The following is a 16,581-nucleotide window of genomic DNA, read 5'->3' on the forward strand; positions in this document are numbered from 1 at the left end:
TATTTTGGTAAAGTTTACTATTTTTGTTGGAGAGCCATATTCCAAAATATTTTACTTTTGGCACTACCTTACAATTAGTTAAAAGGTAAAGGTAGTCCCCTGACATTAAGTCCAGTCATGTCTGACTCTGGGGTGTGGTGCTCATCTCCATTTCTAAGCTGAAGAGCCAGTGTTGTCCGTAGACACCTCCAAGGTCATTTGGCCGGCATGACTGCATGGAGCGCTGTTACCTTCCCACCGGAGCGGTACCTATTGATCTACTCACATTTGCATGTTTTCGAACTGCTAGATTGGCAGAAGCTAGGGCTGACAGCGGAAGCTCACGCCGCTCCCCGGAATCGAACCTGCGACCTTTCGATCAACAAGCTCAGCAGCTCAATGCTTTAACCCACTGCACCACCGGGGGCTCCTGATTACAATTAGTTAGTTTCTCCAATTTAGCAATATTGCTTGTAGATAAGTTCTTAGATTTCTCTTTATTAATTTTAAAACCTGACACAGTGCTAAATTTATTGATAATCTTCAATAAAGTATGCATGCTTCTTAAAGGGTCCATTAAAAAACAAACCACGTCATCTGCATATGCTTTCCTTTAAATTCATACCCTTTTACCTTAACTCCTTTGATTTCACTTGCTTCTCTAATTCTTCCGTTCAAGATTTCTAACATCCAAATAAACAATAGCGGTGATAAGGGACAGCCTTGTCTTGTTCCTTTTTGAATTTCCATATAACTTGACATTTGGTCATTTATTTTTAGTTTAGCCCTTTGTCTTGAGTAAATGGCTCCTATGGCCTTTCTGAAATGTGGACCCACTCCAGAATGGTCCAATACTTTAATCAAGTAGTCCTATTGCACGTTGTCAAATGCTTTCTCCGCATCTAAGAATAATAATGCAATCTCTCTGCTTGGGTCTTGTTCAGCGTACTCTAATATATCTATCACTGTTCTCACATTTTGACTTAGATGTCTGCCTGGAAGAAAGCCTGCTTGATCCCCATGTATTATTTTAGCTAGAATTTGTTTCAACCTGTTTGCTAAGATTTCCGCAAATAATTTATAATCGTTGTTAACCAATGAAATTGGTCTATAGTTCTTTATTTGCTCCAAGTCTCTGCCCTGTTTAGGTAAGAGAACTATTGTAGCTTCCTCCCAGGACCCTGGCATCTCTCCTTTTTGGAGTACTTGATTCATTGTAGAAAACAATAACGGGCCTAATTCTTCTTTATATACCTTATAAAACAGAGCGGAGAATCCATCTGGACCTGGGGCTTTATTTAATTTAGCTTTATCTATGGCCGTATTCAATTCTTCCCATGTTATTTGTCTATCCAGGTCTAATTTCATATCTTCTGTGAACTTGGTGACCTTCATGTCCGCTAGGTATTGGTCTGTTTTTTTAATATCTATTAGATTATTTTTATAGAGATTTCTATAATAATCTTCAAAAACTTTTTGAATTTTTCTTATGTTCGTAATTGTCTCTCCTTTGTGCCTTATTTTGGCAATTAGTGGTCTCTTCCTATAATCTTTCACTTGTCATGCCAGGAGCCTACCAGGTTTATTTGCATTTTCAAAAAAATTATGCCTATTGTACATAATTTTCTTTTCTAATTCATTTGATAAGAATAATTCATATTGCTGCTGAACTTTGACTAACTCTTGTTTTGCTTTTTTCTTGTCCCCCTTAGACGTCTCTAATTCTTTTTCTTTCTCTCTAATTTTAGTGAGCATCTATAATTGCATATTCGTTTTTTACACCAAATAGCATGTTGTTGAATTAATAGACCTCTTACCACCGCTTTTCCTGCGTCCCAAACTGTCTTTACCGCTATGTCCTCCTTGCTATTTTTAAATGTAATTTTGTATTCCTAACCTAATCTTATCCTTAATTTTTTGGTCTTTCAGTATGTAATCCTTTAGTCTCCAGGGATTCCTTTCCCAAACTCTCCCTTTTATTTGTAACAGCATCGGGTTATGGTCTGCAAACACTCTGGGAAGGAATTCCACCTTCTCAGTTTTAACCACCAATTCTTTAGTAGCGAAAATGTAATCTATTCTGGATGATGATCCATGTCTATGAGAATAGTATGAATATTCCCTTCTGTCTGACTTTTGTATCCTCCATAGGTCATATAAATCCCAGTGTTTTAAATCTGCAAATAGGGTGCCCAGGAGTCTCCCTTCCTTAGAGTCTTTTTTTCTTTTAAAATTCCTATCTATCTTTGGATCGATTACCCCATTAAAGTCGCCTAGCCATAACATTTCTTTCTCCCCTACTTCTGCTATGATATTTGATAACTTTGGATAAAATATTTTTTTATTTGTGTTGGGTGCATAGATCCCTACTAGAAGAATATATTTGTGTTACAACTCCCAAATGTCATGTCTATTTCCCCCAAACTCCATCTGTGTTCACCTTTGGGCATACTGAGTATTCGTGCCAGGTTTGGTCCAGATCCATCATTGTTTGAGTCCACAGTGCTGTCTGGATGTAGGTGAACTACAACTCCAAAACTCAAGATCAATGCCCACCCAACCCTTCCAGTATTTTCTGTTGGAATGGGAGTTCTGTGTGCCAAATTTGGCACAATTCCATCATTAGTGGAGTTCGGAATGCTCTTTGATTGTAGGTGAACTATAAATCCCAACAACTACAACTCCCAAATGTCATGGTCTACTTCCCCCAAACTCCATCTGTGTTCACCTTTGGACATACTGAGTATTCGTGCCATGTTTGGTCCAGATCCATCATTGTTTGAGTTCACAATGCTGTCTGGATGTAGGTGAACTACAACTCCAAAACTCACGATCAATGCCCACCCAACCCTTCCAGTATTTTCTCTTGGTTATGGGAGTTCTGTGTGCCAAATTTCGTTCAATTCCATCATTGGTGAAGTTCAGAATGCTCTTTGATTGTAGGTGCACTATAAATCCCAGTAACTACAACTCCCAAATGTAATGGTCTAATTTCCCCAAACTCTACCAGTGTTCACGTTTGGGCATATTGGAGTATTCATGCCGGGTTTGGTCCAGATCCATCATTGTTTGATGGATCTGGATATAGGTGAACTACAACTCCAAAACTCAAGGTCAGTGCCCACCCAACCCTTCCAGTATTTTTTGTTGGTAATGGGAGTTCTGTGTGCCAAATTTGGTTCAAGTCCATCATTGGTGGAGTTTGGAATGATCTTTAATTGTAGGTGAACTATACATCCCAGCAACTGCAACTCCGAAATGCCATGGTCTATTTTCCCCAAACTCCATCTGTGTTCACATTTGGGCATACTGAGTATTCATGCCAAGTTTGATCCAGATCCATCATTGTTTGAGTCCACAGTGCTGTCTGGATGTAGGTGAACATTTGGGCATATTGTCAGTGAACTATAAATCTCAGCAACTACACCTCAAAATGACTAAATCAATCTCCTCAACCCCACCAGTATTCAAATTTGGGCATATTGGGTATTTGTTCCAAATTTAGTCCAGTGATTAAAATACATCCTGCATATCAGATACTTACATTATGATTCATAACAGTAGCAAAATTACAGTTGTGAAGTAGCAACAAATAGAATTTTATGGTTGGGGGTCACCACAACATGAAGAACTCTATCAAGGGGTCGCGGAATTAGAAAGGTTGAGAAACATTGCCTTAGAGAGAGCTTGGGCAGACAACCTGTGACCCTCCAAGATGTTGTCAGGCAGCAATGCCCACTGATGTGGGTTGCAGTCAAACATCTTCAGGGCCACATTTTGCCTCCTGCTGGAATATAAATCAAGAAAAGTGAAGAAAAACAAATTAATTAGAGAAATAAAAGATCAAGACAACTTAATTAGAGATAATGAAGCAATACTGAAGATTCTCCAACAAATTTTATTCCAAATTGTATAAAAGACATCAGATTCTACATGAAATGACTGGTAATTATTTGGAGAGTAATCTTCCTAAATTGACATATGAACAAAAACAAGAGATGAATAATCCAAGTACAACTGGAGGAAGAAAAAAAAAAACCTCCAAAGCAATAGCAAAAGCTACATGAAACAAATCGAAAAGACCAGATGGGTTTTCAGCAATTTATTATAAGAAATAGGAAAACGAATCAATAAGCCTCATGCAGGAGTCGTTGAACTCAATCCTAGAATATAATAAAATCCCAGCACCATGGGAAATGGCCACTGCCACATTTATATCGAAAGAAGGACAAGAATTAACTAACACAAGCAACTGTAGAGAGATATCACTATTAAACAACATTTACAACATCTTCACAGTGGAAAGATCCAAAGAATTTCTCAAAACATGCAAACACCAAGATCAATCAAGCCTTTCCCCAAAAAGACAAATTGGGGAGAATATGAGAGCAAGTTTGGACACAACTGAATTCCTGGATATGCATAATGAAAGGAAAGCAGCATTGGTATCCATAGATGCAGAAAGGGGGTTCAATAATGTAAACTGGGAGTTTGTATTTGCAATCTGAGAAAATAAAGGAATTTGGAACTCATGTATAAGTCGACCTCATGTATAAGTTGAGGCCAGGTTTGGGGGGAGGAGGGGTCAATATTATGGATTTTGATATGACCCCTGGATAAGTCAAGGGTCATTCTGCAGTGAGAGGCATTTAAAAAGGGTTCTCCTAGGTGTTGGGGCTCAGCAGCAAGATGCTGGGGATGCTGGGGATTCTGCTTCAGAGGATGAATGGAATGATGGCTTTTTCACTCTGTATATGATCAGGCTGAAAAACAGACAGAAATGCAAGTGGTAGATCAGAGTGAAGGGCCGACAGTTACACAAGAGATGGGGGATGTTTGAGATTCCGTTTCTCCTGAGAATCAGAAGATGAGTCGCCCTACAATATGAGATATGAGATTAGTCTTTCGCAAGGACAGAGCAAAGGAAAGGTTAATTAGGAGGTCAGAAAGACTCTGTGAGAAACAGTCCTTGAAACACAGATGCCGAAGAGATGATCTCATGGTTACATAGTCAGGTTTGACCTTAAATTAAGAGATAATTCCCTGGACTCGTTAGAGCAGACAACATTGCCTTAAAATCAAGTTCATGTTTAGCTCTCAAGTTGCCTATGTTCCTGGAATTGTTTGTCTTGGAAAAGTTCCTGTATTCATGCTTATGGATTAATGCCTATGTTCCTGTTTCATGCTTCTGGATTTATGCCTATGCTCTTAACTTCATGGATTTCATGTACCTTGCTTTCATGGATTATTTGTACCTTATTATTTTGGACTATTGATCTGTATTTTGGACCACTGCTATTTCATAGCACCTTTTCTAGTGCTTTTTGGGAATTGCCATTTCCAGTTTGTATATACTGTTTGCAAATAAACTGTAGTTAGCTACTTCTGGACTCTGTGTGGTGCTGGGTGGAAAGGTATTCCACAGCTAGAATGCAACACCAGGATGGACCGAGCTCTTGCCTTTTGCCACTCTATTCAGAGAAGGGGGCTGTTCCTTTTTGGATAAGAGTTAAGGTATCGCAGTCACACTGACTCATGGAGAAGTCAGTTTGATTTTTTTGTCACTAAAATGTGTAAATTATACACGAGTACACAGGGTCATAAAATGAATTATAGCAATTTATAAAACGCAAACTTCCCAAATTTAAGTAAACGGAGAACTCTCTAAAGAATGTAAAATCCGAAAGGGCATAAGACTAGAGTGTCCATTATCCCTGCTGTAATTTATCTTGGCATTTGAAGTGTTATTAAGGAAGATAAGAGTGGACAGATAAAATCAAAGGGCTGAAAGTCAGGAAAGAAACATTCAAGCTGTAAGTATCTGTGGATGATTTCATGGTTATAATAACAGACCTGGTATAAAACATACAGAATTCACTTTAATGGTGTTCTGTGACTGGGATATCGGAGAAGCATCTGACTATTATTTATTTACTTACTTACTATATTTGTATGCCGCCCATCTCAGCCCGCAGGCAACTCAGGGCGGTTTACAGAGGCAACAATTCAATGCCCAACAATAGTATAAAACATTTAAAAACACTGACATATAATTTAAACCCATGACAAGATTAATAAAAACATAAATCAGATGTATGTTTTTATAGCATCTTTTGCTGCAATCCAATGTAATCCTTCCAAACTCTCAACAAATGATGTCATCATTCCTTGTCTAGCCACAGGAGCATAGCCAAACACTTCTCTGATTTGCAACTGAGTCCCCTTTCAGGGAGATAAAGCGGGGTATAAATAAATACAGTAATAATAGTAATAATAACTTTCCATCAATCATGGAATGTCTGTTTTGGAGCCATTGCAGCTGCTATTGGACTCCAAGAGGAGGACCTCTGGTTCTTGTGGAAAGTGGGAGAGATTACCATTACCAAAAGAAGACCTCTGCAGGCATAAGATGGGCTCCACCTTTCATTATGCCACTAACAGGATGCCAGCTGATATGAGGCACAGGAGGCTGCAATCTGACTTGCAACAATACATTTCCCTATGGAGGAGACCTATCCTGAGCCAGGCCATAGAAAGGGGGAAACCTTGTTTCAATTCATCCTTGGTAAACTGACAATTTTCTTCCAATCTAGAGTGGAGGAAATGTGGAGGCTTTGAACCCAGAGATTTGTTAGCAGACAGAATTTGGAAATGTCACCTTTGGTGACCAGGTTGTGCTGGCTGAGGAATTCTAGACAGTGTGCCCCCCCCCCCAAGGACTTTTTTTCCAAGTTCCTTCAGAGGAAAGAATAATAATCTATATAAATAAAAATGTGATGTTCGTTTGTGGGATTAACAGAACTCAAAAACCACTGGGGGAATTGACACCAAATTTGGACACAAGACTCCTAACAACCCAATGTATGTCCTTCACTCAAAAAAATATGATTTTGTCATTTGGGAGTTGTAGTTGCTGGGATTTATAGTTCACCTACAATCAAAGAGCATTCTGAACCCCACCAACGATGGAATTGAACCAAACTTGGCTCACAGTTCTCCCATGACCAATAGAAAATACTGGAAGGGTTTGGTGGGCAGTGTCCTTTGGTCTGGGAGCTGTAGTTTATCTACATCCAGAGATCACTGTGGACTCAAACAATGATGGATCTGGACCAAACTCTACATGAATACTCAATATGCCCAAATGTGAACACTGGTGGAGTTTGGGGAAAATAGACTTCGACATTTAGGAGTTGTAGTTGCTGGGATTTATAGTTCACCTAAAATCACAGAGCATTCTGAACCCCACCAACGATAGAATTGGGCCAAACCTCCCACACAGAACCCCCATGAGGGCCACAGCAACGCGTGGCAGGGGACGGCTAGTCTATATAAAGAAAAATGTAATGTTCGTTTGTGGGATTAACAGAACTCAAAAACCACTGGACAAATTCACATCAAATTTGGACACAAGACACCTATCAGGCCAACAAGTGACCATCACTCAAAAAATTGATTTTGTCATTTGGGAGTTGTAGTTGCTGGGATTTATAGTTTACCTACAATCAAAGAGCATTCTGAACCCCACCAACGATGGAATTGAATCAAACTTGCACACAGTTCTCCCATGACCAACAGAAAATACTGGAAGGGTTTGGTGGGCAGTGTCCTTTGGTTTTGGAGTTGTAGTTCACCTATATCCAGAGAGCACTGTGGACTCAAACAATGATGGATCTGGACCAAACTCTACACAAATACTTAATATGCCCAAATGTGAACACTGGTGGAGTTTGGGGAAAATAGAATCTTGACATTTGGGAGTTGTACTTGCTGAGATTTATAGTTCACCTACAATCACAGAGCACTCTGAACCCCACCAATGATAGAATTGGGCCAAACCTCCCACACAGAACCCCCATGACCACCAGAGTGGGCTACAGCAAAGTGTGGCCGGGGACGGCTAGTTCATTAAAAATACAATGGGAAAGCAAGGTTCCACTCCTCTTTCTTCATTTCTTTGCTTAGGAAATGATGTTTGGAGTGCTACAGTTCTAAAGTTTTCTTTCTTTGTTTTTGTTGCTCGCCATCTGAAGAAAGCTCTTTGACTTCAGTAGAAATGTTACTTGCAGGTCCATGTGACCAGTTATCATGGGTTGCTTTGTAATATGGGCTTGTAATCTATATAAATAAAAATGTAATGTTCGTTTGTGGGATTAACAGAACTCCAAAACCACTGGATGAATTGACACCAAATTTGGACACAATACATCTACTAGGCCAATGAGTGACCATCACTAAAAATGATTTTGTCATTTGGGAGTTGTAGTTGTTGGGATTTATATTTAACTTACAATCAAAGAGCATTCTGAACTCCACCAATGATGGAGTGGAACTCAACGCAGCACACAGAACTCCCATGACCAACAGAAAATACAGGAATTGTCTGGTGAGCACTGACTTTGAGTTTGGGAGTTGTAGTTCAAGTACATCCAGAGAGCACTGTGGACTCAAACAGTAATGGATCTGGACCAAACTTGGCACAAATACTCATTATGCCCAAATGTGAACACCGGTGGAGTTTGGGGGAAATAGACTCATGACATTTGAGAGCTGTAGTTACTGGGATTTATAGTTCACCTACAATCAAAGAGCAATCTGAACCCCACCAACGACAGATTTGAGGCAAAATTCCCACACAGAACCCCCATGACCAACAGAAAATACTTAAGGCCATCAGTCCAACTCCCTTCACTAAGGCAAGAAAACGTAATCAAAGCCCTCCTGACAAAGAGCCATCCAGCCATAGATATAGATAGATATATATGATTCACACACAGAGATATATAGTATCATAGATTTGAAAGGGACCCCTAAAGAAGAACAATTTGCATGTTGCATGTTCCAGAGTAGACAAACCAGACAATCTCCACATCAACACTGACAAAAAAACCCAGCAAGAAATACTGCTTACCCACAAGCAGAAAGAAATTACATATATTAGAAACCAACACTTTCTCATTACTTTATTTCCCATATCACCAGACTGGGCCACATCAACGCGTGGAAGGGGACGGCTAGTAAATAATAATAAAACTTTATTTATATACCACTCTATCTCCCCTAGCAGACTCAGGGTGGTTTCCATGTAGGCAAAGTACACAAAAAACCTTACAGAGTAAGACAAAGCAATGGCATAAAATTACGAACTCGCATATACATTGATTGAAAGCCCAATCCCCCAATATTCTTCCATGCAAAATAACCTGTTAGGGCCACAATTTAGGAATGGGCGAGGCAATTTAGGAGGGCTGGGTCGAGGCTAGTAAAAAAGCAAGACATAGGAGGCCAGGGAAATGGGTAAAGAAAATGTTCTGGAGCTGTTCACAAACTCATGAAATCCTAGAGTTGGAAGAGACCTTGTGGGTCATCTAGTCCAAGCCCATTCTGCCAAGAAGCAGAACAATCGCATGCAAAGCACCCCCAACAGATGGCCTTCCAGCCTCTGTTTCAAAGCCTCCAAAGAAGGAGCCTCCACCACACTCTCTGCCCCTGCTGCATCACATTGTTGGGGCAGAGAGTTCCACTGTTGGACAGCTCTCACAGTCATGAAGTTCTTCCTCATGTTCAGGTGGAATCTCCTTTCTTTCCTGTAGTTTGATACCATTGTTCTGAATCCTAGTCTCCAGGGCAGCAGAAAACAAGCTTGCTCTATCCTTCCTATGGCTTCCCCTCACATCTTAATATATGGCCATCATCATGTTTCCTCTCAGCCTTATCTTCTGCAGGCTAAACATGTCCAGCTCTTTCAGCCACTCCTCATAGGGCTTGTTCTCCAGACCCTTGATCATTTGAGTCGCCCTCTTCTGAACACATTCCAGCTTAGAGTCAACCTCTCCCTTCAACTGCGGTGCCCAAAATGGGACACAGTGTGATTCCTGGTAAAGTGGATAAGGACCAAACTTGTAAAGTGGTCTGACCAAGGCAGAAAAGAGAGGGAGCATGACTTCCCTGGATCTAGTTACTAGACTCTATTGATGCAGGCCAAAATCCCATTGGCTTTTTTAGTGTGGTAGAGGCTCCTTCTTTCAATCATACAATCATACAGTTGGAAGAGACCTCATGGGCCATCCAGTCCAACCCCCTTCCAAGAGGCAGGAAAATCAAATTCAAAGCACCCCCAACAGATGGCCATCCAGCCTCTGCTTAAAAGCCTCCAAAGGAGCCTCCACCACACCCTGGGGCAGAGAGTTCCACTGCTGATCAGTTCTCACAGTCAGGAAGTTCTTCCTAATGTTCAGCTGGAATCTCTTTCCGTGTAGTTTGAAGCCATTGTTTCGCATCCTAGTCTCCAGGGCAGCAGAAAACAAGCTTGCTCCCTCCTCCCTATAACTTCCTCTCATATATTTATACATGGCTATCATGTCTCCTCTCAGCCTTCTCTTCTTCAGGCTAAGCATGCCCAGCTCTTTAAGCCGCTCCTCATAGGGCTTGTTCTTCAGACCCTTGATCATTTTAGTCACCCTCCTCTGGACACATTCCAGCTTCTCAATCTCTCTCTTCAATTGTGGTGCCCCGAATTGGACAGTATTCCAGATGTGGTCTAACCGAGGCGGAATAGAGGGGCAGCATGACTTCCCTGTATCTGGACACTAGACTCCTATTGATGCAGGCCAAAATCCCATTGGATTTTTTTTGCTGCTGCATCACATTGTTGGCTCATGTTTAACTTGTTGTCTACGAGGACCCCAAGATCTTTTTCATGTGTACTGCTCTCGAGCCATGCGTCCCCCATTCTGTATCTTTGGAAGCTTTTAAACAGAGGCTGGATGGCTATCTGTCGGGGCTGCTTTGAATGCCATTTTCCTGCTTCTTGGCTGGGGGTTGGACTGGATGGCCCATGAGGTCTCTCCCGACTCTATGATTCTATGATTCATGTAACTATGGAACACAATGGTTGTTCCTGGATTAGAAATGACATTCCCTAATTGGTTCCCTCATTAAAAAAAATAGAAAAGGTGTATCAAACAGTTTTCCAAGGACAATCTCATCTCATCGAGTCTCAACCAATTCCACCTAGTTTGTGGCAGCCACAAAAATGGAGTTTCTGGAATGGGACAACTCCTTTCCAAGTTAGGACAGCACAATGAAACAATTGTGCTGTCCTTTTACATTTCCAAACCAGGAACAGAACATTTTTGGCATTGTGTGAGGGAGCATACTCCAGTTCGAAGAAGACCCTTCGGAACCAGAAACTGGCTTCGAGGGCAGTGGAGATGGGACCTTGATTGGAGAGGGGATTCTGGGAGGTGGAGTTCTCCCAAGTTTGGGGCTTTTCCTGTGCCTCCCAGCCCAGAGAAGTGGCCAACCGCTCTGCCCATGCCGGCCACTTCTCTGTTGCTCTTGGGACCTTTTCCCCAGGCATATTCTGCAGCGGGGAAGGCAGGGAGGCAACAGGAGTTGGAAGCATGGAAACTTGGGAAGCGGCGACGGCGACGGAGGAGGAGAAAGCCAGGCGCGCTCTTTCCTTCCTCCCTTCCCTCCCTTCTTCCTTCCTTCCTTCCTTCCCTCCCTCCCAGGCCCGCCCCCTACCTGCTCCGCCGCCCTGTCCGGTCACGAAAAGGGCCAGGAGGAAGCCCACCAACGCCGGACCCGCTGCGCTCGGCATGGTCGCTCCTGCAGCTGTCCGGACCGAGAGAAAGAGTCCCCGAGGAGGGGGTCCGGAGGCAATGGCAAGCAGAAAGGCAGGCAGAGCGGGAGGAGGCGCCCGAGAGCTGCTCCCGCCCCTCCGTCGCCCCCTGCCGGCCGTGGCGGGTGCTGCTGCCGAGCGCCACTCCGGCCCAAGCCACACGCCGCCGCCGCCGCCTCCTCCTCCTCCTCCTCCTCCTCCTCCTCTTCCTCTTCCTCGCCTTTGGTAAACCAGCCGCGCCTTTGCATTGAACTTCATGGAAAGAAAATATTCTTCGTATTATTATATCTGTTTATCTCTCCAAGCGGCTTCACATAAAAGCATCAGCATACCCTAAAAAACAGGACAGTCAATAAAAAACAACAGGAGAATTCCAGGCAGGAAACAATCAGGGCCAGCTAACACCTCTCAAGCAAGCTAAACCCGGAACCTCAAGTCATTATTTATTTATTACTGGCTTAGGGACCCGGTGATGGCTGGGGGTTTTAATTTTTTTTTTTTTGAGAAAGGCACTGTTTGCCTGTGGTCCAGGTTTAGTCTAGATCCAATGTCAACTGGGTTCAGTGAGTACGGGTGAACTACAACTCCCATATGCAACTCCCATCATAGAGTTGGAAGAGACCTCGTGGGCCATCCGGTCCAGCCCCCTGCCAAGAAGCAGGAAAATTGCATTCAAAGCACCCCTGACAGATGGCCATCCAGCTTCTTTTTAAAGGCTTCCAAACAGGCCCGTAGCCAGGATTTTGATTCGGGGGGGGGGGGGGGGCTGAGTTTTTTTCAGGGGGGGTTCGGGGGGGCTGAGTTTCGGGGGGGGGGGGCTGAGTCTGAGTGAAAGATAGCAAACCTTTTCTATCATTACCCCAATACCCCCATGCATATGGGATATATTGAGTATGGTGATCAGATCATGATATGAATAAACGTAACAGTTTAAATAATGCACCAGTAAGGCCTTTTCGCGAACCACCATGAGAATTTCGGGGGGGGGGGGGGCTGAAGCCCCTCAAGCCCCCCCCCCTCGCCCGGCTACATGCCTGCTTCCAAAGATGGAGCCTCCACCACATTCCGGGGCAGAGAGTTCCACTGCTGAACAGCTCTCACAGTCAGGCTAATGTTCAGATGGAATCTCCTTTCTTGTAGTTTGAAGCCATTGTGCCATGTCCTAGTCTCTGGGGCAGCAGAAAACAAGCTTGCTCCCTCCTCCCTATGACTTCCTCTCACATATTTATACATCGTCCATGGCCCATCCTCCTCCAAATCACACCAGGATGTAGAGTGGGTCATGGGGACTCTGTGTGCCAAATTTGGTCTTGATCAGTCATTGGTGTGGATCACAGTGGTGTCAGGAAGTGAGTGAAGGTACTGCAAGTCCCATCGTCCATGGCCCATCCTCCTCCAAATCACACCAGGATGTAGAGTGGGTAATGGGCGCTCTGTCTGCCAAGTTTGGTCTTGATCAGTCATTGGTGTGGATCACAGTGGTGTCAGGAAGTGAGTGAAGGTACTGCAAGTCCCATCGTCCATGGTCTATTATCCCACAAATCACACCAGGATGTAGAGTGGGTCATGGGGACTCTGTGTGCCAAATTTGGTCTTGATCAGTCATTGGTGTGGGTTACAATTGTCTCAAGAAGTGACTGAAGATACTGCAAGTCCCATCACCCATGGTCCAGCCTCCCCCAAACCGTAAAGTGGGCCATGGGGGGTCTGTGTGCCAAGTTTGGTCCTGATCTGTCATTGTTGGGGGCCGCAGTGGTCTGTGGGAGCCGAAGCGATTGAAAGTACTGCAAATCCCATCATCTGTGGTCCATCCTCCCTCAAACCGCATCAGGACGTAAAGTGGGTTATGGGGGTTATGTATGTCAAGTTTGGTCCAGGTCTGTCATTCGTGGGGGTCGTAGTGGCCTGTGGAAGTGGCAGCCAATCAGAAAGCTGCCACATATCCACAAATTTACATACAAACATACATACATACAAATACTGAATTTTATTAGATAGATAGATAAATAGATAGATTTAAAACATTTTATATTCCGCCCTTCTCCCCCTGCAGGGGACTCAGGGCAGAGCACAGCATGTATATGGCCAACATTCAATGCCAGGACAATTCATTATATGCATACATAAACATTTGTGTCAATATTAAAATACACTGTCATGTCAGATACTGAATGGGAAACTCCCTCCTGGGCACACAGAAGAGTGGGTGACTTGGAAGGCACTGAACAGACTGCGCTCTGGCACCACGAGATGCAGAGCCAACCTTAAGAAATGGGGCCACAAAGTGGAGTCCACAGCATGTGAGTACAGAGAAGAGCAAACCACAGACCGCCTACTACAATGCAGTCTGAGTCCTGCCACATGCACAATGGAGGACCTCCTCATAGCAACACTGGAGGCACTCCAAGTGGCCAGCTTCTGGTCAAAGGACATTTAATAGAATGCCCAGTTTTCAAACTTTGTGTTTTTTAAATACATTTTCAACTGTACCCTTTGTTTGCTTCTGATATGATAAATAAATAAATAAATAACACATCCCAAAAAAGGATCCCCTCAGGCAGGAAGGAGCCAGGCTTTGAAGCTGCTAGGCTATTCAATGCTAACCAAGGTGGCTATTTGCAACATTCCCACTTGCCTCCAACAGACAAGAGTTCTTTCTCCCATCCTGGACATTATTCCACAGGTATAGATATAAATCCCATTTGCCTAGTTTCCAACAGACCTCACAATCTCTGGGGATGCCTGCCATAGATGTGGGTGAATTATCAGGAGAGAATGCTTCTGGAACATGGCCAGACATCCTGGAAAACTCACAGCAACCCAGTGATTCTGGCCATAAAAGTCTTTGACAACAAATCTACACACACCCGTATATATTTTCCCTCCACTAAGAAATTTTCAAGTAAGATGCTCAGTCTTATCACCTGAATTGTGTCCTGGGGTGCCTCTCACATCCCACTGGGAACTGGTGGGACATCTCTTCTTTTAGAGGATGGGGAGATTCAAACCAGTGACCTTTTGGTCAGCAAGTTCAGCAGCTCAGCGGTTTACCCACTGTGCCACTGGGGGGGGGGGGGGAGCGTCAAGGTCATTCAATGCGAATCAAGGTGGCCAATTGCAACATCCCCACTTGCCTCCAACAGACAACAAAACGCGCCGGGGGGGGGGGGGGGGGCTGGGACTTGGAGGCACTGTGCTGCAGTGGTTCTGGTCATACCTCTCAGGAATGACCAAAACCAGATGGTAGCGCTTGGGAATCACTGCTCCTCCAAGAAGGAGCTGTTCTATGGCATCCCACAAGGGGCCATTCTATCCCCAATGGTATTTAACATTTACATGAAACCGCTGGGAGAGATCATCTGGAGGCATTGGGAGGGGTGCTATCAACATGCTGATGACACCTATGCCTTCCAAAACAGCCTCAGCTAAGGATAACCTGTCTCCTCTGAATGAATGCCTGGATGAGGAAAAACAAGACAGAGGGGCTTATGATCAAGGGTCCTAATTTGGGGATGTGTCAACTAGTTCTGGGTGGGGTCTCCCTCCCCCAGAAAGACAGTGTCCGCAGCTTGGGACAAGGGCTCCTGAATCAGTCTCTCCAAATATCAGTTCAGGTAGATGCCATGGTCCAGACTGCTTACTACCAGCTTTGGTTGATACGACAGCTGTGCCCTTTCCTAGATTTGGGGAACTTAGACATGGTGGGACACACTGGTAACCTCAAGGTTGGACTTCTGAATTGTGCTTTACATTGGGCTACCTCTGTACGAGGATCAGAAACTCCAATTAATTCAAAATATGGCAGCCATATTGGTGACAGGGACATCCAGAGTGAGCATATTACACCCATACTAAAGTCACTCCATTGGCTGCCAAAGAGTTTCCAGGCAAAGTACAAAGTGCTGGTTTTAACCTTTAAAGCCCTATATGGTTTGGGCCAAGGTTCCCAACAGGATGGCCTTCTTCTGCACAATCCATGACCCCTTAGGACACTGAGGTCTTCTGGGTGACATGTACTTCAGCCAGCTAGAACTTGAGGACCTTTTCACCAACTGCCCCAAGAAGGAGATAGTAGAAGGACCTGCCAAAGGATGAGATCCCACAGCTAAAGGAGCTGTCAGAATTAAAGACTGAAGACCCATCTCTTCTAGCAAAGGCAGGCCCAATAAACTTTCAGTCATGAATTTTGATTTACATTCTATTGCTCCTATCTTGTCAATTCTGTATCTGTGTTTGGTGCAAGTATTTTTATACTTTGTGCTTTTATCTATGTAATTTACTGTATATATTTTATGTTCATATGTTTTTTACTTTGTTGTATGCCACTTCTAGCCATCAGGAGAGGTGGGTTATTGTTGTTGTTGTTATTGCCCCTGATAGGTAATGTATATCTTGCCTTTGCCTTTGATGGGACTCAAATTCATGAGGAATTCTCCCCATTTAAATGTTCCTCCCTCCCAGAATTTCCACCACTGAAAATGTCAGTTGAGCTTTGAGAAATACAATCTAGGCAATCCAAACCAAAAAACAGGAAAAGTTGCCAAGAAAAGGCAAACTCAGCAAATAGAAGAGTTTGAGGGGGTAAATGATTTTCAGTGTTTCTGCAATGTTAAACATTTGGAGGCTGAAGGAAAACATAATGGCATTTTTCCCTCCACAGCTGTCTGCTGCCCTACTTCATGTTCAAGAGAACACGTGTGTTGTTGTGCTAGGAAAATTTGTATAATGCATAATTTAATATTTTCCCCCTTTATAAAGGTGTACTGTACAGGGAGAGCCAACATGTTGTAGTTGTCTGAATGTTGGATTACAACTGTGAAGAACACAATTGGAATCCCATTTGCCCAGTGACTTTGGGGAAACCACACTCTCTCAGCCTCAGAGGAAGCTTAGGGCAACCCCCCTCTGAACACATATTTCTAAGACAACTCCTCGGTAGTAGGGTCACCACAATTCAGAAACAACAGGAATGCACA

The 16,581-nt window shown here is 43.4% G+C and overlaps 1 protein-coding gene across 1 annotated transcript in view; it reads right to left on the bottom strand.

Annotated features, from left to right (window-relative positions):
• The window catches only part of VSIG10 (V-set and immunoglobulin domain containing 10), a 43,726-nt gene extending 32,019 nt beyond the window's left edge, over positions 1-11,707 (bottom strand). The window contains exon 1 of the mRNA XM_060785464.2: positions 11,509-11,707. Coding sequence (XP_060641447.2) covers positions 11,509-11,584 — 76 coding nt within the window. The 5' untranslated portion in view covers positions 11,585-11,707. The remainder of the gene's footprint in view (positions 1-11,508) is intronic.
• Positions 11,708-16,581: the final 4,874 nt, after the last annotated feature.

Source organism: Anolis sagrei, chromosome X (assembly GCF_037176765.1).
Source record: "Anolis sagrei isolate rAnoSag1 chromosome X, rAnoSag1.mat, whole genome shotgun sequence".
Taxonomy (NCBI): domain Eukaryota; kingdom Metazoa; phylum Chordata; class Lepidosauria; order Squamata; family Dactyloidae; genus Anolis; species Anolis sagrei.